The sequence below is a fragment of the Ixodes scapularis genome, unplaced genomic scaffold (assembly GCF_016920785.2).
Source record: "Ixodes scapularis isolate PalLabHiFi unplaced genomic scaffold, ASM1692078v2 PGA_scaffold8__174_contigs__length_109621045, whole genome shotgun sequence".
Taxonomy (NCBI): Eukaryota; Metazoa; Arthropoda; class Arachnida; order Ixodida; family Ixodidae; genus Ixodes; species Ixodes scapularis.
In genome coordinates this window covers 92,454,520-92,481,635 of record NW_024609883.1, presented here as the reverse complement: position 1 = coordinate 92,481,635, position 27,116 = coordinate 92,454,520, and the positions used below count along the sequence as shown (strand labels likewise).

The 27,116-nt window shown below is 47.4% G+C and overlaps 1 protein-coding gene across 1 annotated transcript in view; it reads right to left on the bottom strand.

Moving 5' to 3' along the window:
* The window catches only part of LOC8040671 (protein capicua homolog), a 42,481-nt gene that overhangs the window by 4,962 nt on the left and 10,403 nt on the right, over positions 1 to 27,116 (bottom strand). The window contains exons 2-6 of the mRNA XM_029967730.4: positions 23,018 to 23,187; positions 19,203 to 19,348; positions 16,357 to 16,523; positions 15,161 to 15,221; positions 7,301 to 7,506 (exon numbers count right to left, since the gene is read on the bottom strand). Coding sequence (XP_029823590.3) covers positions 7,301 to 7,506; positions 15,161 to 15,221; positions 16,357 to 16,523; positions 19,203 to 19,348; positions 23,018 to 23,187 — 750 coding nt within the window. The remainder of the gene's footprint in view (positions 1 to 7,300; positions 7,507 to 15,160; positions 15,222 to 16,356; positions 16,524 to 19,202; positions 19,349 to 23,017; positions 23,188 to 27,116) is intronic.

The window sequence follows — 27,116 nt, the reverse complement described above, 5'->3', positions numbered from 1 at the left end:
TGCGAGATCTCTCTCGCCATTCGTGTGTTGGCGAGAAATTCTTACCAAAATGCTGCCCACTCGTAAACCGATATTAAATTTCTTATTAGCCGATAACACTCGCCCAGCAGAAAATTGCAACGCCATGTCCAATCAGCAGCCAAGAAACCTGTCGCCATTGCCCAGGACCAGAACTGGACCCCCTTAGGACGGGTTATCGTGGTCCACGAACCAAAAAGGAGGGAGGAAAGGAACTGTGCCTGGTCTAGAAGCACTGAGACTTACTTAGCATGATTTGGGTAAAAGCAGCTCCTTTATATTCTCGGCATGTTACAACACTGTATTTCTTTTCATCTGTCCGGTGTTGGCAAGAGTAGTTTGTACATAAATAGCACTTTAAAGTATTTATTTAACGATCTCAAGGTCTCCACAAAGAGCCAAGGGGCTTACTCAGTGGCACACTGGAACAGCAACAAAACAATCTGCATGGAAGTCATACATAAAAGGGCATTCCAAACGTCCCTAACATTGTGCTCAACCATTGTTCAATTAAAAAAAAAAAAATTGTGGCTTTTTATTTAGAGGGACACTGACAGGGTATTTATGCACGCCAAGGTTTTTATTTGTACATGACATATGAGAGCCCAGCTACCCAAAACACAATTTGTGGCTCGAAATTCGTTTTCTTTCTGCCCTAAAACTGCCGACCGAGAACTGCCCGGTTTGAGTCGTGCTCACTTTCTTCTGCATGGTCACGTGCCATCCTCTGAGGTTTAGACACAACCACCGAATATATTCGAGCCGTGGGTCATTGAAGGCACACACTCAATATTAAAGTAGAAAAAAATATGATACCCATTTTTTGTGGCTTCTAAAATGCTGCAAATAAATTAATGGAAAAAAAAAAAAAGAGGTTGCACAGGGAATTGAAAGCACTCTGTGCAATGTTTGCGAGATTCTCAACATGGCGTTGTATTGCGGAGGTCGCGGGTTGGACGGCTGAACGGAACAAACTAAGCGATGTAGGCGGACGACGGGTGTGGGACCTCTACTTCAGAACTGTTGTTCGCGGTTCCGGGGAATCTGTCTAGCTTCGAAAGAGAAATTGTTTACTGATGAAAACAATTTGAGTTTATTCCGTACAACACGCCTTACGACTGAGCTGATTTGCACAAAGACATTGTTGAGTGATGGCTCAAGACATTGCTCGTCTTACGAAAACGAATTGGTAAGAGCTTAAAAAACGTGCAAATGTCAAGCACAAAGTACTTGACTTTGGCGTTTCTCGTTGCGACGTGTAAATGTTTTTTCTGCCTCGCACAACCAAAACAACGAAGGAAAAAAAGAAAATGTGCTTGGGTATAGTTATGTGACTTCTGGCAGCCCTCTCCTCCTCTCCATTTCTTCTTCCTCCCCAGTCCAGTTTCGGTTCCAGGCAGTTGCGTCTTTTGGCTTGATTAAAAGTGTATGCGACACTGTAGCAAAATGCTGATTGGGTAGCCTTTTGACACCATATTAAATCGCCTGGCAAAACATTTTTAGAACATTTTGGGGGTTGTTGTGTACCTTTAAGATCCTTAACCTTTTCCTAATATATTACTTGTTGCATAAGGGTGTTTTAACTTATAAAATGGGCGTAAAATTATGTATTCAATAATTGAGTAAAAATCTTTTTTCATAAATGCTTCACAATTCATTTTATGATTTTCAAATGGCTTTCAACTTGCTATGTTGCAATTATTATGAAATATCTTTTTTCTACATTTTTTTTTATTCAACAAATTGCAAAAAAAGAAAGCTGCACCTCATCAATTTGTTTTTTTGTTTAATTATCGCTATGCACCTGGTAATTATAACTTTTTTTTATTGCATGCCCTGGAGATGTATTACGAATGAAATTTTTTTTAAGACATACAACAAAATACTTAAGAGGAAAAACATTCTGAAGTTTTGCTGCCTAGACAGCCATTTATTCTACCCTACGGTGGTCAAAGTATAAATATTAAAAAAAACGACTTTAGAAGAAGAGTTTATTGCCTTTAATTTTTGAGTTTAATCAAAATAATCCTTTTCTAGAGCGAGAAAAAAAAAATTTGAAGTTAAGCTCCCGCGTTGCAACCTGGCACTGTTTCTTAGCACCCCTTCACCGCACAACACGCCACCTGACGTGCGAGCCAAGAAGCTTTGCGCGCACGCAAAGCAATTTCTGGTCAGGAGTGTGACTTTTGCAAACGGTTCTACGCATGTGCAATTTTGACTCGCCATTGCCTGGCGTATCCAGTCAGTGTTTACGGCTAAAGACGCACCGTGGCTTGCTGCGGCCGCTTCTACTCGTTATTTTTAAACAACAGTGTGTACGATGTCGCAATCGTACGTGCCGCCACTACATAGCAGGCCCGTCGTGCCCTTTCTACCGATGTCAGCTCTCCTCACTCCGAAACTCAATGCCTAACGGCATCGGTGTCGCCTGACGAGGACGAAACTCCTTCTCTTCAGGAAACGCGAAAACGATAGAGTGAGGTCCCTACTGGCGTTTTGAAAGGAGAGGACCAACGGTAAGGGCAGAAAAACAAGGGGTATTGTTTCGAACAACCACTGAATAGTTGTAATCGGGAATCTGACCAAGAAAGCTTATTTTTTGTCGGAGTACGGCGCCCTATTGACGTATGAGGCAGGTCGCTACACACGGGCAAGTCCTTCTGCGGTTCTAGCGAATGCTAATGAGGCTATGTAGAAAATTTTGCTTGTTTTATTTTCTAAATTCGGAGTATAGCTGTGTCTTGTTTACTCATAGCTAATGTGTCGCCTGACGGACACAGATCGAAGGCTCCTTTCTCTTCGCTCAGGGCCCCTGAGCGAAGAGGAAGGTGCCGTCCATCCGTGTCCGTCAGGTCCCGAACATCAATGAGGGACCGCCATTGGCCTGCGTGATTTCGTGGCAACCACTTGCACCGAGAGAGCACGAAGGAAGTTCAGTTTCTGCAAACCAACCAGAAATGTTGATGGTACACACTGCGCCTAAAAGAAAGCACTCTTACCTATTCACATGGTTTGGGCACATAAAGGTCAGGTCTTTCATGGCACAAGCCAGTATTGTATCCAAACCAGTATATTCAGCTTTAAAAACTTTTTTTGTGCTGATGTAGTGGCAGGCGAGAGGCGAATCGGGTCAACCGCAGATAAATCAATGTACTATTACAACTTTCGCTCGAATAGATGTCACGTAAACGTATCAGGACGTCTTCAGCTGTAAACAGTGGCTGTGTACGCGAGGCAATTGGGAGTAAAAAAATGTGCGTGTGTGCACTCAAGTGCGCGCAAAGCTTCTAAGCTCTCGTGTCAGGTGGCGTGCAGTCTGGTGAAGAGGCGCTAAAGAAAAATGCCAGGTTGCGACGCTGAGAGCTACTTCAATATCGTTTTTCTCGCTTTAGAAAAATAATTTTGATTAATCTTTCAGAAATAAAAGGCAATAAACTCTTTTTCTAAAGTCGCTATTTTTCATATTTTTACTTGGATTTTACTTAGAATAAACGGCTGCAGCAGCAAAACAAGCGTTTTTACAATTTTATAAATATTTTTGTTCATTATTTTGTTTTACATTTACGAGGCTAAGAATACAAAAATTTACAATCTCCAGGTGCAAAGTAATAATTAATCAACAACAAAAAAAGTGAAATTTTTCTTTGCATTTCGTGTAATTTAAAGAAAAGATATTTTAACAATAAAATTGCATAATCATCTCAACACAGCGAGCTAAAAGCCGCTTTAATTTCATAAAATAAATTGCAAAGCGTTCTGAAAAGAAGGATCAGTGGAAGCGGCAGTGGCAAACCACGGTGCGTCTTTAGCCGTAAACAGTGACTGCATACGCAAGGCAATTGTGAGTAAAAAAATTGTGCATGCGTGAAAATCACACTCTTAACCAGCAATGGTTGGGAGTGTAAACACAGGAGCTCAACTTCAATATTTTTTTTTTTTCTCGCTTTAGAAAAAAGTTTTGTATCTTGACTAAACTTTCAGAAATGAAAGGAAATAAACTCTTCTTCTAAAGTTGTTATTCTCTGTATCTTTGTTTGAAGAACCTCAGAGCTGAATAAACGGCTGTTTATGCAGCAAAACTGGCTTTTTCACAACTTCAGATTTTTTTCTCCCTAAGTATCTGGTTGTACGGCTTCAAATATTTTTCAGTTGTAATACATCCACAGGGCTTTCAATAAAAAGAGTTATAATTGCCAGGTGCAAAGCGATAAGCATGCAAAAAATTTAGACAAGTGCTATTTTTTGCATTTTATTGATTTGCTTTCAATATTTTAACAATAAAAATTTAGTAATTATCATGACATATTAAGATAAGAGTCATATGAAATTAAAAAACAAATTGCTAAGCATTTCGAAAAAAGTCTTGAATTTTACTCTATTATTAAATAATGCCTAGCCTTACACCAGTTTTAAAGATGAAAGCCACGTTCACGCCATTAAAGAGGCCCTGCAATCATATTTATGCGTCTACCTTTTTTGCGTTTTCCACGTCTCTTGCGGTTCGGGCAAGCCAGCGGGCACAGAGAGAGCAACTAAATATCAGTGCATCATATTTTAAGCGGACGACGCGGAAACCTCCTCCACCTACGGAGGTGACCCGCGGTGCCGAAAGCGCGCGATATGTGACGTCTTCGGTCCTGGGCTTACTACTGGTCAGAGCCACTAAAAACTTCTTTTTAGTCGAAATACAAAATATAAGTGGCGCGAACCATTTCAATTATTCATAAAAGTAGTTTTTGTTCAGTACTTTAGATCAGAAAAGAAACAAATGCAGTTTATAAAGTATGGAAACAAGAAATGACCCGTCGACATACCCGCCACCAAGTGGTGGAAAAGGCGGCGCATACTAGAAAGGAGTAGTGAGATCAGGAGCCGACACGGAAAGGTCCCGGATGTACGCGGCTGCGCTGCGGTCGTTTACGGACTGGAAGATCCGACCGGCTCCGACCGTTCCAAGCCCTTCAGCGAGCAGCTCTGTCTTGCGGTTTGGCCGTTTCGCGGTACGGCAGCGCGAAGTGGCTTCCATTCTGAACTGATCTTTACACCGTGTTTGCTGTCGTTTGTGGCCAATGAAATGTCATGCCGAATTAGTGTTTAATTGTGCAGCAAATGGAATGAGAGCCGCTCTGGCTGCCCGCTGTATACAACCTATCCAGAACACGCTTTAGTGGCGCCCTCTCGAGCCGTTGACACGGAGTGCGGCAGCCGTGAGCACTCGCTGAGCTCACTAGCCCTCCTCTAGTTCACGTCCACTCAAGCAACCAAGGACGTCATGAGGGAAGTTATTTTTTGCTTGTTTTTGTAATTCTAATTTGCCTAAAACTTTTAAAATAAAGCGAAATTCGAGAAAGAAAAGTTTCATTACGTTACTACGGTCAGTGCGCTCAGGTTCGGTGCAATATAAAAACCAGTAAAAAAGTGCTTGCAGCGCCCCTTTAAAGGAGCTGTGCAACAGTTTCAGTGCTTTGCTTAATAATTTGGGAGTTAGAGCCTCAACCTTTCTGAAGTAAAAAAAACAAAAAACCGCTTTTGCCTACATGTCCTAGGTTTTATTTTAAAATTTAACGAAGATTGGGGTTTTTGGCACCTCTCAACTCCTTCACCATCTTCCGAGTCAAGTGCGCTGTGACGTCAATGGTGAAGCTCTCTCTCTCGAGCCACCAGTGAACAGCGAGAACTCGTCTGCTCGCGACCGCGTGACCACGCGCTGGCGGGTGCAGCGCGAACAATATGGTGAAAGGAGGAAAGTCTCATACGGGTCCGGCTATACCCGTCCGACTCTGTCCCCCTCCCCCTCCGGCTTCCGGTGGCTGTTTGCGGTAGCAGATAGAGCTGACGGTTTTGGGTTTTGTGGACCTAGGATAGATGGCGCCACTAAAACTAAAAGTTTTGTCGATGGTACCAGGTTTTTGAAGCATTTATATTTATGTTGGAACGACAAGATTTATAGAAAAGTTACCTTTTATCGAGCAGCTATTCGCACAACTTGCTATCTTTCTACAAAACCCCCATTGATGTCATGACACGTTTCTCATGGCCGCCGCTCGCGGCTGCAGGTCGGGGAATATTCTAATTTTTGCCTCGCGATTACACGGCGGAATCGCAACATTTCGAAGGAAGGAGGTGTGTTTTCTGTTCTTTGTGACAAGATGAACAATCTCAAAAGTAGAAGATGCCAATTCTTTCAATGCTAAAATCGTTGCACAGCTCCTTTAAAAAAAAAAATGTTTTCGCCGAAAACGTTTTAGGGAAAGGTTCAAGACCTTGGTGTGAAAAGCCAGAAATTTTCTTTTAAAAATCATAAATGGCTAAGTGCAAAAACGTCTGGGACGTTTGGCATGGAATGACCCAAAATGCAATAGTGCAAAAAAATATGCAGATAAGAAAATGCAGTAAGAAGCAGCACTAAGACCAACAGGAACAGTTAGTATGCCATAAAATAAAAAAGCCAAAGTTACCAACAAAGTTTACTAACTTTGTCAGCAGGTTTCTAGCATTTTACTCTAGGTAAATTTCAAAGGCATTGACTACACCTTACAATACTCACAAAACAAGTTACACTCCGCCTAACAGGTATCTACAGTGATCACAAAGGCACAGGCACGTGAGCCTAGCTTGGCAGAATGCTTCCTTTGTACGAGAACTTGTGCATTGAAGGCACTTTCCAAAGGCACACATTTGCACCAGTGCCTTTCTCGGCACTGCAGATGCCTCCAAGATTGAATAAAGCTGGTGTCTGTTATTCAAAACGACAAAACGTCATTAAGAACTGCACGTTCCTTTGAGTGCATCACGTCTCGTACCGGGTGTCTGGGAGAAAAGGGAACCACATTTTCCTCACCACGAAAATGAGCTACACATTTTTAACCATTTAGCCTCCTTCTAAGTGTGCCACTGGCGGTCGAAGACGGACACCAAAATTTCAGAGCTTGCTATTACTGCAAAAAAAATTTATAAGCAATTTTCCTAAATTATCAACGAGAAAATAGGGCCTTTTCCGGACAGCAGATGCCATTCGTGTCCTCGTATTCGTGGGTCGCAATTTTCTACCTGAAAACTGCCAGAAACTGTTTCCAGCTTTTTAATCCGATAACGGCAAGCTCTGAAACTTTGGCAGCTGGTCCGAACTGCCGACGCCACGTTTAAGCCAAGACCCGGCGTTCGGCGATGCGTAGCTTCTTTGTGCAGTGAAAGAAACACGGCCAAGGGTACATTCTGAGAACGCTGAAACAGTCCAAAATTCTGCGAGGCACAGGGAAAGGCAGAGGCAGGGAGTCCTCACCGGTTGTCTTTGCCCGGGTGCAGGTGGGAGTACTCCCCCCGGTGCTTCTGGGCGAAGAGCATGAACCCGTTCATGGGGCGCCGAGGCTTGCTGGGGTCCGGCCACGACACATGGCGGGTGCGCGTGTTGCCCCCTCCCTTCTTGGAGGGCGAGCTGTGGGCGGGGCTGGGAGGCGGCTCCGCCACCGGGGCCGCCACCACGCGGTGCTGCGAGAGCAGACGGAGAGAGACCTGGCACTCCGAAGACATCTCGACAGATTCAAGCAGCGACTGCTGTACTGCTGTCAAAAGCTGAGCCAGTTACTCGGCACTTGCCCAGCCTTTGAAAAATCACTTGGCGCCTTGGAGACCGGTCAGCATTTCAAAAATTGCTCAGCGATTCGGCAAATGCTGAATGCCTTTGCAACTGTTCAGCATTTCAAAAATCGCTCAACTCAGCAATTGCTCAAGGGCTTCACGACCGTTCAGCACTTTAAGAATAGCCAAGTGGCTCGGCAACTGCTCAATGGTCTGGCAATAGACCGATCTCACCAGGAGTTGCGCGGCGCATTCTGGTACCTCTTTTTCTCCCAGTATTTAGGCTGTGTCAATTCGTGTTGCACCCGGCGTTTGGAAATTTTCGGGTTAGCATGAGACTTTTCATTGGGTGTTTACTCGCGGGTTTCAATGGGTGGCTTCACTCGTGTGCCAGGGTGCTACAATAACGGCACCAGGCAAAAAGGCATAGGAATTTACGTCTTCTCAAAAGGAAACAGCCAAAGAAAAGAATGGTTAAGAAAGGTAAACACAGCCAGACGGAGCGGCACGAGAAAAAGTGTTTTTCGATTTGTTTCATGATTTGCTCCATAATTTATATCCAACCCATTGCGCGTTAGCTCAAGAGTGTAATATTACAGGGCACAATACATAGTTGGGCGTGCCAAAGTGTTTTGTACGTTGGAATCTCCCTGAGCACTCGCTCTGTAGCGGTCTATCCGTTGGTCTATCTCAATCGGGACCTCCGCACTGCTTGGCAGTGACCGTTTTTAACATACTTTTTGCTCAATGTATTTTGGTAGTTATAACTGTTATTGCGACGACATGTTTGAAGCTCAACTATGCTTCAAAAGATCGGGACAATCACTAAAAAAAGAGCAGCGATTCCCGATGTGCATCACTCGAAATAAAACAACTTTTTCGAAAGCAGTCTTCATTTTTTTTTCAAACAATAGGTGAAAACATTTCATAATGCAATTTAGAAGTGCAACACTTGCCACCAAAAAGGTAGCAAACGAACCTCACCCACCTTGTGGTGGTCTGTTAGGCTGGCGTTACTAATTCTGCATTAACACTAATTGAGACCGCAGAAAAAAACTTCCACAGTCGAAAGGAAAAAGACAGAAAAATAACACAAGCATTCAGGGATTGCAAGGTCAGCGAACGCCCCATTATCCTGGAATGTAGCCGCAGGGTGCAAGGTCAAAGACAGTCTCCACCAAAGTAAGCTCATTGTAAAACCGATCCCTTTCCCGGAATGTCGCAACCGCAGTTGGTGCGATGTTTGAAACAAAGCCAACGGGTAAAATAAGATTTGCTGGAGCGCCGCACACAGACGTTTGTAAAGTGTCCCATTTCGAGCTCCGTGTCCACGGTGCCGTCCATGCGACGCAGCAACACTGCCTCAACCCACGTTGATAACATGCATGTATGCACCAAACAAGAAAGTTGCAAAAGAGCCGGCTCCTTGTGATTGACATGTTGCCCAACTTGACACTACGCCAAAGTATTTGGCAACACGAACGCCGGTTTTCCTGCTTCCCCAGCATCGCTCTTCGTCGCTTCTTTCGTTCGCTCGCTCACTGTGTCTGGTTGGTTTTTTCTTCTATTTCCTTGTCGACTCCTCTTTTTTTTCTTTTTTTTACTAACAAAGAGATCATAACTGTAGTGTTTGTATTCCGATAGCAATCAGCTATGTCATCGCCACGTGTCTAAGCTAGGGCGCCGCCCCCCTTCCCTCTCGTCCTCTTTGCTGATATAAGCACAGCACGGCTTTTGACACGGGGGAGTGTTTTAGGACCAGCGGTATGCGCGGTCTTACGGCTGGCTGTCAATAAAACCAAGTTGTTGTTACTACTCGGCTGGTGTCCCACTTCCAAGACACAACAACTTCTTGGCGACGAAGATGGGATGACGCAGACTGATGAGCACTTCGACGGGGACCGTTAAGACGGAGAATCAACCAGGCGTCCAAGAAGGACCACACTCGGAAGCATCCAGGATGGCCACGATTGGGCAAGTAGAACCTTTCGATGAATCTCAGTCAGATTGGGAAACATACGAAGAAAGGATTAATGCATTCCTACGAGTAAATAAGATCTCGGACGCCAACAAAGTAGATGCCTTCCTGAGTATTGTGGGTCCGAAGACATACAAGTTATTGAAAAGTTTGACCGCCCCGAGCACGCCGGCTAGTCAGCCGTTGTCGGATCTGCAGAGAGCATTACGAGAGCATCTTTCGCCCAGACCATCAGTTATCGCGGAAAGAGCAAAGTTTCACCGAAAAACACAACAAGAAACGGAGAGTATTGCGGAGTTCGTGGCGGGCCTTAAGCAATCGGCAGAAACATGCAACTTCGGAGCGAACCTCGAAGAAACTCTGAGAGACAGATTTGTATGTGGGCTGGCCAGGACTGACATTCAAAAGAGGCTTTTTGTTGAGGACGTGTCTCTGACTTTCAAAAAGGCGGTAGAGATCACATTATCAGTAGAGGCAGCTACTAAGAACGTAACAGAGTGCCGGCCTAGCAGGGCAGTCAAGGAGGATTTCCAGAAGTTTTCTGCGGAAGGAGGTTGGGCACGGGACGGTTCACCGTGCACGCGATGCGGCTTGCGTCATCGTAACCGTGCTTGCCGATTCCGAACAGCAACCTGTTTTAGATGCCACCAAGTTGGGCATATTCAGAAAGTGTGCCACTCACAACCGACGTCTAGTTTCCAACCTTCGAGAGCGCAAGGTCAAGACACACAGCGAAAAGACGCCCGGAGACAAAACTTCGCCGTGTTCGAGACCGAGGAGGACGTCGAGCCACTGCTTCAGGCAACGCTCGAGAAACCCCGTCATGGACCCATATGCTTTACGATGTGTGTTCAGGGAGTGCCGCTTAAAATGGAACTGGACACGGGATCAGCAGTGTCTGTGATGTCGCATCAAGTTTTTCGGTCGTGTTTTCCGCAGATAAAGTTACGGCCGGCTACGGTGTTGCTGCGTACGTACACAGGAGAGTGCGTGCGCCCGAAGGGTGTGGCGACGGTAACCGTGGAGCACCAGCACCAGCCTTACCAGCTGCCTCTGCACGTTCTCTGCCAGGAGGGCCCTGCTCTCATAGGAAGAGACTGGATTCATCGGCTCCGGCTCAACTGGAGTAACCTTAACCACGTGGATGCAGAAGACAACCAGGCCTTGAGACAAGTCTTGGACCGGCATCCCCAAGTGTTCAACGACGAACTCGGCGAGATTAGAGGTGAGCAAGCTCAGCTCTCTCTCAAGCCGGAAGTGCAGCCGAAGTTCTGTAAAGCTAGAAGCATTCCGTTCGCGCTGAAAGAAGCAGTGGAGAAAGAACTGGAAAAGCTGGTTGGTCTTGGAGTAATTGAACCAATTTCGAACAGTCGTTTTGCCTCCCCAATTGTACCACTGGTAAAGAAAGATGGCAGCGTACGCATATGTGGGGATTATAAAGCATCGTTGAACCCGTGCTTGAACATTGACAACTATCCCTTACCCAAGATTGAAGAAATCTTTGCCACTCTCGCGGGAGGACAAGTGTTCTCCAAGATCGACCTGAGTAGAGCATACCAGCAAGTGGTAATGGACAAGGTTTCCCGCGAGTACCTCACACTCAATACGCACAAGGGACTGTTCGCAGTAAATCGCCTAGCATTCGGAGTTGCGTCTGCGCCCGCGATTTTTCAAAAGATTATGGACAACATGTTGAAGGGACTGAAGGGGGTAATATGTTATCTAGATGACATTCTGATAATGGGGGACAGGACGGAACAACACCTTCAAAACCTAGATGCGCTACTAACCCGGTTGCACGAAAGGGGAGTGCGGATTAAGGCAGAGAAGTGTGAATTTTTGAAACCGGAATTGCAGTTTCTGGGTCACGTTATCAGTAAACATGGAATATCAGCAACGCCGGAGAAGGTAAAGGCCGTGCTAGAAGCCCCCGTTCCAATCGATAAAAAGCAGCTGAGAACGTTTACGGGCATGGTAACATACTACGGAAAGTTTCTGCCGGAGTTATCGACGGTAATATTCTCGCTGAATCAGCTGCTTTGCAAAAATGCGCCGTGGGTCTGGAGTGAACAGTGTGATCTGGCGTTTAAGAAAGTGAAAAGATTGCTTGTAAAAGCGCCGGTGTTGGCACATTATGATCCGGAAGCCCAGCTTGAGGTAATGTGTGATGCTTCATCATACGGGTTGGGCGCTGTTCTAGCGAAAGTGGAAAAAGATGGGTCCAGACGGCCGATCGTGTTTGCATCGCGCACGTTATCACCGAGTGAGCGGAACTACAGTCAGCTAGAGCGAGAAGCGCTAGCCTTAGTTTTCGGAATTACGAAGTTCCATTACTACATTTATGGCAGACAGTTCGGCTTGGTAACTGATCACAAGCCTCTACAGACGATTTTCGGCCCGAAGACTGGGATACCAAGCATTGCCGCAGCCCGTTTGCAGAGGTGGGCCATTAAGCTGTCGGCCTATCGTTACGACCTGATCTACCGTTCGGGCGCAAGCAACGTAGAAGCAGACTGCTTGTCGCGTCTACCACTTCCCCGGAGCGGCGAAAAGGAAGACGACGACGAAGTAACCGCCTGTTACGCACTTCGGTGGGAAACTTTCCCTATAACAAACTCCGACGTCGCGAGGGAAACTTCACGAGACCCGACCCTACGTCAGGTACTTCACGCGGTTACAGGACAATGGCCCGAGCGCGTTACGGATGAAGGGATGAGGCCGTTCGTTTCGAAAAATCTGGAGCTGTCGGTGGACCGAGGATGTTTGTTGTGGGGAATGCGCATTGTGGTTCCCCCATCTTTACAGAAGACAATCCTGGACGAGCTGCACGAAGGACATCCCGGCGTGGTGCGGATGAAGGAAGTGGCCCGCAGCTACGTGTGGTGGCCAGGAATTGACGCCGACCTGGAGAACACCGTGCAAACGTGTGCGGCCTGCCAGCAGCAACGGGCGCTGCCTACCCAAGCTCCCCTTCATCCGTGGGCTTGGCCTACAAGGCTTGGGCCCGGCTCCACCTGGACTTTGCTGGCCCATTTCTTCAACGCAATTTTTTGGTGGCGGTAGACGCCCATTCAAAGTGGCCCGAGGTGTTCCTGATGCCCTCGACCTCGGCAGAAGCCACCATTGGTAAGCTGCGTGACCTCTTCAGCCGTTTTGGATTGCCAGAGGTAGTCGTGTCAGATAACGGGCCGCAGTTCTGCAGTAAAGAATTTCAGTCATTCCTCAAAATGAACGGGGTAAAACATGCGCGATCCGCTCCTTATCACCCATCAAGCAACGGGTTGGCTGAGAGATTCGTCAGAACAGTGAAAGAAGCCCTTCGCAAGGACGTCAAAGGCCGATCAATTGAAGAGAGACTGGCCAGTTTTCTTCTAGCTTACCGGAATACGCCACATGCAACTACCCAGCACTCTCCGGCTTCACTTTTGATGGGGCGACCCCTTAGAACCCGTCTGGATTTACTGAAGCCCAGTGCTCGTTCAGTGGTAGAACAAAAACAGTTCCAACAGACACGCGGTCGAAAAGAACTTCGGAGATTCTTCGCCATTGGTGACAGAGTGTTTGTGAAAAACTCTAGAGAAGGTCCAAGGTGGCTGGAGGCGATGGTGACATCACGCACGGGACCAGTCTCTTACGTGTTACAGGTGACTACACCACGTGGGGTCATGGAATGGAAGAGGCATCAAGACCACATACGTCCAAGGGAGGCGGACCGAGAGACAACGTCTGCCAACCACAATCACTGCGACCGTAGTGAGGCTCCCTGGCAACCGTCGGAATCGGCGACCGGTACTGAACCGTGCGCCGGGCAACTCCATGATCAAGCACCGGCCATAGCTGCTGACGACACAAGAGAGTTTTCCACAAGAGGCGACCCAGAACCACCCGGTTCTGAGGACCCAGATCACGACGCAGGGCCTTCGCCAGGTGACAGGAGCAGCGGAACCTCCACGCGATCTCGGTACCCAACAAGGGAAAGACGTCCACCAGATCGGTACACACCAACGCAGTGACTGTGCCTACGCACCTTGTGGTTTTGTGTCCTGGACTGTTAACTTTTCCAATTATCTCTGTTTAAAAGCAAAACCGTTCTAGTTCTAAGTGTTAACTTGTGTATTTAAAGCATCATCTAGGGAAGGGGGAATGTAGTGTTTGTATTCCGATAGCAATCAGCTATGTCATCGCCACGTGTCTAAGCTAGGGCGCCGCCCCCCTTCCCTCTCGTCCTCTTTGCTGATATAAGCACAGCACGGCTTTTGACACGGGGGAGTGTTTTAGGACCAGCGGTATGCGCGGTCTTACGGCTGGCTGTCAATAAAACCAAGTTGTTGTTACTACTCAGCTGGTGTCCCACTTCCAAGACACAACAATAACGGTGTTAGAAACATGCTTTCACGAAGCAAACGTTTGCGCCTTATGCTGGTCGACAGTGTTCGTCACGTGTGTGCAAGCAACCGGCATTGCGATAGTAAAGCATTCTTTCATAAGAATTTCTTGCATTAAACAATGAAACTAATAGACCATTTGCTATATTACCCAAGCATCAAGGAGAATGCAGGGATTGGTGTTCCACGCGCCACACGCGCACGCCTTCCCCGTATAAAAGATTCAAAGTAAATAAGCAAAATAAAGCATTGACGAACGCGCCTGCAAGATAGAATTTGTTTAAGGTTTTTGCTTTAGGAAATTTACTACTGCTGAGGCCAGCACGTGCGGCGCATGGAGCACCAATCCTCGCACTCTCCTCGGTGCTTGCGTAATATAGCAATAGGTCTATTTGAGTCTTGAGTTTGATGTACTCTTATGCAGCCGTGCTAGATATGTAAAAAAAACAAGATTGGCTTTTTTTAGCTTTTACTAAACTTTTAGTGCTTACCCACCAAAACACAGCCCACCCCACTTTTTTTTATGAATTTCAGGCGGCAGGGGAGTGGGCAACGACTCGGGATATTACAGTAGCTGTTCACTCGTTTCCAAGTTCATTGAGACGTCCGAGCAGCCGGTGTGCTCGTGCAGTGGTGTCGTTGTTCTACCTGTGGCCACAGTGGGACCACTGCGTAAACGCAGTGGGTTCACGCATTCCCGAAAACGAAGAAGCACACGACAAGGCAATTCTAAAGTGATAAGACGACTGGAACTACTTTTTCCCACTTGCTGACATACTAAGCCACCACAAACAACATAATCTTATGATGTACAGACATGCAGGAAAATCCTAGCGGATACCGGGGCGTCCCAAACGATGATGTACGATAATGTATGCGCCCCAAAGCCCTAAGCAGCCGGGAAGCCAGAAAGCGATGACTACAAGTAGCATGGCTGTAACACCACTTCCGGAATGCGCGCGCGTGCGCAGTTCGCTTGGTGACATCGGTCTCTGACGTTACATCTGACATCGGTCTTGCTGGTCGCTGACTCAGCGTTTGCTGAGTCAGCGACGCAGCAAACGCTCAACGCCGTAGAAGCCGCTCAGCATTTCAGAAATTCCTGGGCGCTCAGCAATCACTCAGCAACTAGGGAACCGCTCAGAGGCGACTAGCTCGATCGTTAGCCCAGTTTCCCGTCGAGTGCAAGCAGGAAGCCCACCTGAGCCATGGTGCTGAGGGTGTAGGCGGCAGAGCGGTCTTCGGGAGTCAGAAGCAGCCTCCTGAAACACGCCGGAAACATAAGGCTTAGAAAAACCAAAGTTGAGAAAAAGTGACTTTCGTGAAAATCGCACCTTCGGCACGTCTGTGTGGAGCACTCCACAAAGCATCAATGCAATTCAATCAGAGAGATATAAACACATGATCTACAAAGCACTCTTTCAATTAAAGTGCACACAAACCACAAAAGCAGTCAAAGCTCTTAGGAAGGACTTAAAAAGGAACCATCTGCAATCCTCAGAGGGGCAGCGGATGTTTCAAGTGACCACTTCTCCAGGGCCAAGTGTCTCCGCAAAACGTTGGCTGGCGCTCTGAGCCTTCCAGAAAACTCCCATTCAAGGACATGCCAATGAAAGTGACAGTCCTAAGTGCGTTGTTTCTAGATTGCAAGAGCAACTTTAACCCATGAAGCTGAAATGTATGACCCAAAGATTCATTTATCCCTCGTTCTGAAACCTCACCCAGGATGCCTTCTAAAAAATGGAACTCAGTGCAACCTTATGAAATAAGCACAGGCTTAATATTTTGCACATTTTGCGGGGTATGGGATTTGACAATATTTTGTGGTTTGGAGTGACATGTTATGAATCCATTACCATAGGGTGATATATTTGAAAGATTCATTTTTTGACAGATTTTTCAAGTCATGAACTTCGCAAAAATAGAGTCCTCGTTCAAATTGAGTCGTTTACATTACGAGAATCCACAGTACATTCAGCACCATACTGGCGTGCAGTCACATAACCGTCACTGCGCAACGCACATCGAATGCCCCAGGATAGCAGTTGTATTTCACGAGCGAAAATACCCATTTCCTGCAGACCCACCCACCACCCCTCTAACCTCCGTACAACAAATTTTACTTCCGGATAACGACATTAAAAGCCGACATGCAACTTTCGTTTTCTCCAAGGAAGCTAATCCCCTTAGCGTCCCCTAAACTGCGAGGGGAGCCGTGTTGAGGCAGAGAGGATATAAGGAGGGAGGAGAATGACAAAAGTGGAAAGCGCAAAGTGCATGTCGGCTTTTAAGTGCGCAAAGTGGTTTTGCAAGATTCGGCGCTCCCCCTGCATGCGGGTTTTCAAACAATACGGAGACAACGAGGGCGAGAGGAGGGCGCATTGAAAAAGTTCCCACCTGCTGCAGTCCCAGCTGGGGGCAATGGTGTCCACGGAGAGTGCCTGCGTCGGGGTGGTGCACTTCCCCGGGGCCTGACGCTGGGGCAACGGCGGCCGCGCGTACGAGTGCAGGGCCGACAGGCTCAGGGACCGCTGGCGGCACTGGGGCGACCCCGGACCGCTCCCCTGCCGGAGAAAGGCCGTCGGAAACACGCTCCGCCACCACCAGCCGCGACAGGCAACGTGCAACGTGGGCGATGCCCGAGCAACGAGCAAAACTGCCGCTGTTAGAGGTATGCATTGGCAACCACAGCTGCGTGCGCGGCTGTCGAGCGCATGCTGACGGAGAGCTACTGCAGTTGTTCTGCAGCGTGCACTCCACACCATCGGTAACGACGGTCTTAGCAGCCCATGAATGTAAGCTCGATCCGAGCATGTGCTCCGAATGGCACACTCTAACGTGACGTCCGGTGCATACCCTCCATAGACCATGTCAATAACTGCCTTCTGCGCGCTGCCATCTTAGCCTATTGGACCGTGGAACGCGCTCTAGGCATGCATGGTAGCTCTCTTCCTGCCAACTGCCAGATGTAGCTCTTGCGACTACGGCTCAATGACTTGACAGTTTTCGCCTGCGTGGTAAACGTCGGAAAGGGTATCTAGTCACCGACAGAGTGAGAAGGGCAGGGTGTGTCTTTCGAACGCCCGGCCTCCAGCGTGCGCTCCACGTCTTCTGCCACGTTCTGGCTGCGTGCACACGCTTGTGGGGCACGAGATGCCCAAGCGTGAAGGAAGGCAGGAAGCTCGCACTGGAGTCGGGATAGCTGAAGCTCCTCCATTCTCAACATGACTCCGAATGCCCTCTTTACTGCACCCTCACTCATGGTCCCTCGATTTTTCTGCCAATCCAACTGGCGTCTTTACCGCGTCCTTGTTCGTGGTCCCTCAATTTCTGCCAATCCGACTGCCGTCTTTATCGCATCCTCGTTCGTGGTTCCTCGATTTCTGCCAATCCGACTGACGTCTTTACCGCGCCCTCGTTCGTGGCCCCTCGATTTCTGCCAATCCGACTAGCGTCTTTACAGCGTCCTCGTTCGTAATCCCTCGATTTCTGCCAATCCGACTGCCGTCTTTACCGCATCCTCGTTCGTGGTCCCTCGATTTCTGCCAATCCGACTGACGTCTTTACCGCGTCCTCATTCGTGGTCCCTTAATTTCTGCCAATCCGACTAGCGCCTTTACAGCGTCCTCGTTCATGATCCCTCGATTTCTGCCAATCCGACTAGTGTCTTTACCGTGTCTCGTTCATGGTCCCTCGATTCCTGCCAATCCGACCGACGTCTTTACCGCGTCCTCATTCGTGGTCCCTTGATTTCTGCCAATCCAACTGGCGTCTTTACTGCAGCCTCGTTTGTGGTCCCTCGATTTCTGCCAATCCGACTGCCATATTTATTGCGTCCTCGTTCATGGTCCCTCGATTTCTGCCAATCCGACTGACAACCTTACCGCGTCTTCGTTTGTGGTTCCTCGATTTCTGCCAATTTGACTGCTGTATTTACCGCGTCCTCGTTCATGGTCCCTCGATTTCTGCCAATCCGACTGACAACCTTACCGCGTCCTCGTTCGTGGTCCCTCGATTTCTGCCAATCCAACCGACAACCTTACCGCGTCCTCGTTCGTGGTCCCTCGATTTCTGCCAATTTGACTGGCGTCTTTACCGCGTCCTCGTTCATGGTCCCTCGATTCCCGCCAATCCGACTGGCACCTTTACCGCATACTCGTTCGTGGTCCCTCGATTTCCGCCAATCCGACTGGCAACCATACCGCATCCTCGTTCATGGTCCCTCGATTTCTGCCAATCTGACTGACAACCTTACCGCGTCCTCGTTCGTGGTCCCTCGATTTCTGCCAATCCGACTGACAACCTTACCGCGTCCTCGTTCGTGGTCCCTCGATTTCTTTCAATCCGACTGCCATATTTATTGCATCCTCGTTCATGGTCCCTCGATTTCTGCCAATCTGACTGACAACCTTACCGCGTCCTCATTCGTGGTCCCTTGATTTCTGCCAATCCAACTGGCGTCTTTACTGCGGCCTCGTTCATGGTCCCTCGATTTCTGTCAATCCGACTGCCATATTTATTGCGTCCTCGTTCGTGGTCCCTCGATTTCTGCCAATCTGACTGACAACCTTACACGAAAAAAGAATTGAATCGGTAACTGCTCTCACCCCGACAGATCTAACTGACACTTCAATTTTTATTCTCAATATTTAATGACAGACTGGGCATTAATCAAAAATACTCATCTAAAAAAAAAAACGTACCATGTTTCCAGTCTCTTATTTTCAATGCTTGAAAATAAGAGAATACCGTGCCAGAATAAACCTGTACGCAAATTCATTTTTTGTCAGGTCCATCCAACAATGGAACGAGCTGTCGGAGGAGCAAGTCTGCTCTGCAACTGAAGAAAATATTTTTTTTTCATGTTTGTAGTTCTTCCGCAGTAACGCCTTCGGGCAATCTGGGGCAGCTCTCGAATAAAGGATAAACAAAAACAAAGGGGGTCTCCAGGCTCCCGCCCGGGAGGGTCACAGAAGCATCGCGCCGTAGTGGGCCACGATCCCGGCAGTGTCGAAGCGGCGACGGGAGTCGTGGCAGAACAGTCTCTCCAGTCTGCGGAAGCTTTGGCAGCTGCAGGCCAACAGATTGCGACATCCGACCGCGTGATACGCGGGTTCCTGCAACGTCGTTCGTTGCCGCTTCGGGACCGCTTCTGCTGTGTGGGCGGGAAGGGACGCTGAACGCGCCCGTCCAAGACGCGTCCCGGAGTGCGGTGTTCTCCGAGCGCACAAAGGCATGCTCACCGCGGATGGTGGGCCCAGGAGCGGAGGTGAGGCCCTGAGCAGGGGGCTCTCCGGGCTCGTTGCGATGATGGCGAGCTCCGTGAGGCGGTCGAACATCACTTCCGGTCCGAAGTCCGGAGACGAAGCTGTCCAAGGGGGGCTCGTGTCTGCGCTCGAGAAAGCGTCAAGGGAAAGCTCGTAACCCTCGTCGAGCCCTCCGCATTCTTTATGGGTGTCTTTAGTCCGAGGTGCTCGACGCACGTCGCGAGCTTTTAAACTCGGTTCTAAAACTTGCATTAGGCCTAACTGTTGGGAAGTTTGTCTGCCAAAATGGGCAATGATCTTCCAAAAACGCTTAACAAAATACGGTAGGTTCGCCACAATTCAAACTCAAATATTTCATACTTTCCATTAATTCGAACAAATTTCAAAGTTTTAGAAATCCCACAAAGTTTTTAATATATTCACAAGCCGCTTAATTTGAATGAAATTTGCGTGCAATTGATACTTTTTGTTCTCGCGGCACCATTGAGTGCGCTTCTTTCCGAGCACGGGTGTACAGCAGAGGCGCAACACCCTAAGAGCTCGCTTTTTCGGGTATTGCTTCTCCGCAGTGCACCGGTGTTCGGTGAGAAGCGCACTCAACGAGGCTTAAGCGGGGCACACGAGCTATAGAAATGGAAACCACGCAGAAATTTCCATAGCAACTTGTGCGGACACTTTGAAATGGCTGCATGGCATGGGTCCACAACAAAACGTCTGCACAAATTCCTATAAAAACTGCCGCGCGGTGCCCATTTTCATCACTCATGTGTTCCCTGCTTTATAGTCCGCATTAGACAACTTCGTGGCCTGATGAAAAAACTTAATTTTGTTTTGAGTTGTCATGTGCTGTCAAACAGTCCACGATAAAAAATATTTATCAGGGATAAATAAACTTATGTAAACATACATTTCACAAATGTTTCACGTGTGGCGTACCCGCTTATGATACATGCCGTAAAATACCGGACAAGCGCCCACTCAAATTTTGAGATAATCGCGAAAAATGGGGAATGGGCGCTTGTCCGGTCATCAATTTTACATATCAATCTACTGTGCATATTTTCTCAGATCTTAGAAATTTGGGAATGGGCGCTTCATGTGGAATGGGCGGATGTGTGGTATTCTAAGATAGGCCTTGGTAGAGGAAATCATCAAATATCTGCTTTGCATGTGTAGCCCTTGATATGGCAAATCATAATATTATCTTGCGTTGTATTTAGATGAATTTCTGATAATTTAAACAAAATTCGTGGCTTCCAGGAGTTTGAAATAAAGCTGCACTAAAGACGTTTCCGAGATCATCGTTTTTGGTGATAATTCATTCTACGGGATCTTAGCATCCCAAAAATCGAAAAATTATGCTCGTGCGACATCTATTTTCCTACTAGAAATGTGATAGAAGTTTGTGCCACGGCCCTTTCTGAGCGGAAAAATCTGAAGCACAAAATTCAGCGGAGGCACCGACGGCGTGAGGATGGGCACGCATCAGCCAGTTGCAAGCCGCTTTTCTCGAAAAGGAGGCTTACGATTGGCTGAAGCACGCCTGTCTTCACGCCACTGGTGCCTGCACTGAATTCTGTGTTTCAGACTTTTCTGCTCAGAAAGGGCTGTGGCACAAACTCCTATCACATTTTTAGTAGGGAAATAGACGTCGCACAAGCATAATTCTTCAATTCTTTGGATGCCAAGATCCCGTAGAATGAGTTATCACCAAGAACAGACGATCTCAGAAATGTCTTTAGTGCACCTTTAATGAAAGCCTACTGTGCCCCCCTTCCCCAATAAAAACATACTGTACCCGCCCCCCTACAAAAAAAAAGAAAAAAACAAGTTGCGCAGTTTTTACTTGGTTACAAGTCTAATTTTGAGTCGGGAGCGATCTGGAATATTCTTCTAGTTCGGGATGCCAACGTCAAAATAGAAATATCTTTCGGAACTGCTCAGACCAGTCTCGTGATGTAAATAATATGCTAATTAAAAAGAAAAAATTATTCATTTTGTGTTTCAGGCGTTTTATTTAGCACTTAAAACAAGAATGTTTTGCCATCCAATTAAAGCAGCGGCTTGTCAAGGGGAGGTCTGTGGACTCTTAAAATTTCCTTAAGGCTTTTTTAGGGTCTGCGCAGCCCTTGGACCCCCCAGCCAAACAATAAAACTTGTTTTATTGATGACAACTTTCTCACAAAGATAAATAGACCAAACCATTAGTGTTCAGTGAGTAGGGTAAATTATTCTCCATTTCAAAGCTTCAAAGTAGGTTTGCATGCAAGTAGTTTACCTCCACTTGTCCAATCCCCCCCCCTTACTTCCCCCTTTTTTTTTTCCACTCATCCAGAAGGGGTCCCAGAACATCAGTGGTTGGGAACCACGGCTTTAACCCCTTAACTGTTTTAGTTTTAGGTAATTCCTGATTCTCAACTGCCCAATTGTTGTCTTCAAAATAATATTTGTGGCCTAGAAAAATCAAGTTTCTAGCCACAAAAAGAAACAAAATTTTAAAACATTCAGCGCTGCCATCTGTTGGCAGAGACTCGAGCTAAGCCATGAGCGAGCCTGGTTCGCCCAAAACGGTCGAGAACGGGAACGTAGCAAAGCGGACGAGCTACGCAAAGCGCAAGTTCGTCTGCTTCTTTTTGCAGGGGCTGTGGTGACGTCAGGAAGCTGAGCTCTGGTTGGCTCTGATTGAAGGACAGTGGGTAGACCTCAAAGCAAGCTGCTTTAAGGTCCTTTGAGGTCTACCCACTATTCTTCAATCAAAGCCAATCAGAGCTTCGGGTGTTCTGACGTCACCGGAACCGCTGCAAACGAAGCAGGCGAACTTGCACTCCGCATACTTTTCCTGAACGGTTAAAGGGCAACTCCGCTTCATTTTTGGTTTTGAAAAAACAATGCAGTCCTCTTCAGTATCGCCTAGGAAGACCACACGTCAAATATTACGACGCAGTTCTGTCTAAATGTTTCTTAAACGGTCCGGCAAACTTTGCAACTCGCCAAGTTGCCGAAATCGGCTGACTCGAGCGGGCGAATTCAGGCGCAACCAACAGCGCAGTCAAGGCTACGGCATGGGCAGAGCCAAGATTAAGCTAAACATCATCATCATGGCCCCCTTTTGCTTGTTTCTACTTCTCCGATCGAGCGTAGCGCATGACGTCAGCAATGTTTCCTCTCGGCGCTCAGCGGTGTTCACGTGACTGGCGTACGCGCCTGCGAAGCGCGCTTCTTGGGAGCAGACCAACCGCCCGCCGTGGTCCCGCCGTTACCGCCGTCTTCCACTTCACAACCACCGTCGTCGTCTCACCGTTTGTGATTATTGCCTCTCGGAGTTTCGTCCACACTATGGACACCACGTGCGCAGAGTCGCAGACTTATGCCGCAGTTGTGCAGACGTCGTTGAATGCCGTAGACACCAAAACGTGGCGAAGAGTGCGGTGCAGACGACACTCGCGCCTGCCACACGCCCGCCCCCATCCCGCCCGTCCTTGGGCCGAGGATCACGTGACATCTCGTACCACGTGATGGCCATGTACTTGGCGGCCCGAGGCCAATGTTGCCGGACGGAGCCGAAGTTTCGGTTTCGATTTCCGCTCAAGTTTAAAATTAGATTTAAAAATATATATCCCATTTTTCGTGAAGCAAACGACGTAGCGTCTTTTACTAGGGCTTTTTAATTCGAAATCGCTCATTATCCCGAAATCTTCAGAATTGAGCGGAGTTGCCCTTTAAGCTTGTCCTAAAAAGTTGAGGGGTTTACGGCACTCTACTCGAGAGAAGCCCATGCCCTCTCTACTCACCCATGACGGTGAGCCTCTCGCTGGAGACGTATGCAGAGTCCTTGCAGTCCGTGGACGTCTCGTCGCTCGAGCTTGAGGCTCCCCCCGCCACGGGGTCCAGACTCGATCCGTCACCCACGGAGCTCCGCCGTTCTGTGGGCATTGCGACGCTGCCTTGATGGCTGCCTTGACTGGAAAGACCCAACAGACGATGTGTGCTTTTTTATTTTCATCTCACTCCATTTATTTATTTATAGATAACCCGTGAGTGCTAATACAGGGGTGGAAATCACTTTGTAAAAAAACAATACATACACATTAACAGAATTAATAGATTAAACAGTGGTGCCATGAGAAACTTCAACATCGTGACATTATTGAAAAAAAAAAAGAAGTAACACATACATAGGGTCCTTTGTTCTTGAAGGGGGGGGGGGGGGGGGTTCTCTCAGCGACTATTTTAACGTCTGCTAAGTTTTATATTGTTTCGATGGTTTGTGTCCCCATCGTCCTTGTTTAAGATCGACCTTCCCCTTTCGAGACCCAAGTTTAGGGGTTCAAAGCCCCTAAAATCTTCAATGGGCTTCCCCCATCCCAGAAATAATGCCATGGACGTGAAAATAAAAACAGAAAACGAAAGACCCCACACACATTTCAGCCCATCGGATAAAATCCATTGCCTCAAAGTTCGACACGAATGTTGTCTTTTCGTGCCGCATGCGTCTTAAACAACTATGTCAACAAGTGAACAACAACCGGATTCCGATTGGCTGCACCGTCAAACACGAAAAGAAATTCATTCCATGCAAAGAGAAGAAAGTTTACTCCATCCCCTTGAGCTGCGGCCATCAATACATAGGACAGACCGGCAGATGCACCAATCACAGACTCCGCGAACATCACAACGAAGTTTCTAAGGCCTCTCCAGATTCTTATCATCCCATAGTCATACATGCCCATTCGTGTTTGCGTTGTCATCCCCTCTTTGATGACACAAAAATCCTGGGGGGGCACGACAGCAGATTCGGCAGGGAAATCATAGAATCATTCGCGATGACCCCAGCAAAAAACAATGTGTCTAACCCTTCCCTCCTGCTGACGAAAACTGAGGTTGAATTTTTAAATATCCGAGATAACCCTACCACCCTGACTTGCACTTCACGTTTCTTTTCTTTCCTTCTCTCCCCCTTCTCTCCCCTACTCCTACTGGGTATAGTCGGCTGCTCGCTATTTGAAAGTTTACTCGTCTGTTGCTAGTTGAAAGATGTGGTTGTGTTGTCCCTGTTTTAATTGTTTTATTCTTTCCTCATCCATGACATTTCCATCCAATGACACACACACACAAAAAAAATAAAGTCAGTTCAAATTGCGATATGTAGTGGGCACCTCAAACAACATTTCCGATGAACTGGACAAATTCACCAAAAGATGTCCTAACACAGCACTGTCGAGTAAAGCATTTCTCAATCTTTGATTGCTACGGGGACGAAACTGAATTTAGAACAGTCATTACTAACGGATGGGTTTGGAATAAGCATTCTATGGCGACGCCTCGAAGATTCGCTCGTGCAGATTTCGAGGTAGATTAATTTTAATGCGATTATGAATAACTCGAAGAATACATCTTGACCTATCAAGCTTAGTTCTAGATTCAAGTGATGGAAGGTTGGCCCGTTCGCAAAGTTTAGTAGGAGAGTCAATGCAACGATATTGCACTCTTCCGTCGCTCTCTTTCTCCTTATCTCAGAACTACCGATGTCAGCGCTTAAAATTTTCCACTCTACTTCCATCCTTACCGCCATACCGAGATGCATCTTGTGCAACTTGTTGCATTCGCACACCTCCGAGCAATATTTTCTCTGGCCCTATGGCGGTTCTTTCCCGTCTGGAAGCCATCGAAGAAGTCAACAGCGCTTCAGACGTGCTTTCAATCGTAGCTAGGACAAAGAAAACAACAAAAAAAAAACCAACACCTGCTTGGTTTTTTTTTTGCTGCTAGCAGGCCCAAAGCCTCTTTCAACTTCTGACATGCGATGGGCAAACAATGCCCAAAATACCATGGTAAAACTGACCGCGCTTCCCAGACTCTACCTAAATCTTCTTCGGAGTAGAATTTCAGGAAGCAACATGTCATGATAAGAGAGACGCAATGCTTACAGGAGATATAATTTGATACAGTCTAATAAGCACTCTGTCCTGTCCCCTCCTTCTCTTCTCAGTCTTTTGCGCTTTCAAATCCTCCGTCTTGATACAGTCTAAATTTGTCACTGGCCATGTTTACATGGATGTGAGCACAGCACGTCGAATAGAGATTTGACGGAAATCATTGAGCAGAAGAGGAAGCTAGAAGAGGACTGTGTGCAGATGACTGGTCCCCTTTGAATTCTATGTGCTTTGGTTGGATCCATGCAAATGTAGCCACTCTCCTTGTTTATTGCTAAAGTGCCAAAGAACAGTGTGCACTTTCAGCAGGTGCAAATTGATGCTGATCCTGATTCATATAGCTTAAGGAGGAATGTAAAACGAAAAGAAAACGCTTCTCTCATTTCTAAAATGGTGGCCATGAGTAATGCAACCGAAACGGAAACAGGGCAGAAGTAAAGGCGCTGCATAACGTCTCCTCTCAAAGATAGCATCTCACGAGGCGATTCAGCTTTCGAAATATGCACATCGCCAAGGACGTAGGAGTTGTGCTATGTCATATGCTGTTACTGAGTACAAAAAAAGAAAGAAAATTCCAATCAGATGAGGCACAGTCCCATTCACCCTGAATTGGACAGAACACACTCTAGACCTGCTCCCAGAAAAGTTTGGCCGTTCACTTCGCACGCATTTGTTCGTCCACATTTCGGCCAACCGGCAACTCGCAAGTCCAAATGTGTTGTGCGTCGGTTCATCAAAGACTCTCGCTGCGCATGTTGTATTGTCTCCACGCCGGAACCAAGGTAAAGGTCAGAACAAACCCTCGAGCCAAGACAAATAAAAGGTAGCCAAATGTGGCACATTTGAATGACTCCCGCAACATTTCAACCAATTCCAACGACATTCCAGGTCGGCAGGCGACCTGCACCCGCCACAGTGAAACTGTCGGGAGCTCGGGCGAAGCGGAGATCCAAGAGGAAAACGGCAGCGCCAAAGCGGCAAGCCGAGTTTCGGATGAGTGCCCCAACAAACAAGGAAGGGCGGCAGCCCAGAACGTCGGCCTCCATTCATTCAGCTCAAATACGCCGAGAATTCATTCAAACTGGGACGACGGGACGGTGCTCCTTCATTCTTTTCCCTCCCGATCGTTTCAAGAAACTCGGCTTCCTGAAAATAAAGAGAGGATGCAGGCCACATCCTCCTTTTTTAATTGTCGCATCAATTTTAACCTACGTATATTCAGGCACCAAATGGGCATGCGTTCCGAGCAAAAGGTCCCCGCATAATGCTATCTTCGGTGTCTACAAAGTCTAAGCTCATTCAAGAAGGCAGTGAGGCAGTCAATGTGATAATGCATGGTAGCGCTAGAAAACAAGGACAGAAGGAAGAGAACTGGGCACCACTGTGCGCCAACTTTCAACGGTTTAAACGGTTGAAAGTTGGCGCACAGTGGTGTCCAGTTCTCCTCCTTCTGTCCTTGTCTTCTAGCGCTACCGTGCATTCTAAAATCCAGCACCAACTCGCCCAACAATCGGCACGAGGTAGTCGACATTGATTCGATGCGAAAGAGGCACCGATTCGAGGCTTTATCTTTTCAGCCGAGACTAACCCGCCAAAGAAACGATTCGGCGCAAGCGAGGCACCCAATCGAGGCTTGACTTTTTTTGGCCGAGACCGAGCGACTGAAGAAACGATGCTCCCAGTGACGACAACCTTTCGAGCGCGTCTCAACGGTGAACAGCCATTATATTTTTGCGATTCTTTACCGAGTCCTAAAAAATGGTGCCCTCGATTTCCACCCTTGGACGTCATAGATGTGTCACGCTGTTGTTGGCGGTGGCGGATGTAACAGACGCCTGTTCTGCTGCAAGTTGCTCTACAGCTCGACGGTCCACGGAAACTTCGGCAGTCGCCGTGGCAACGCTGACACTCGTGTCTGCTCTTGCTTTCTGCCGAGACTTCTTAGACCAACCTCTAG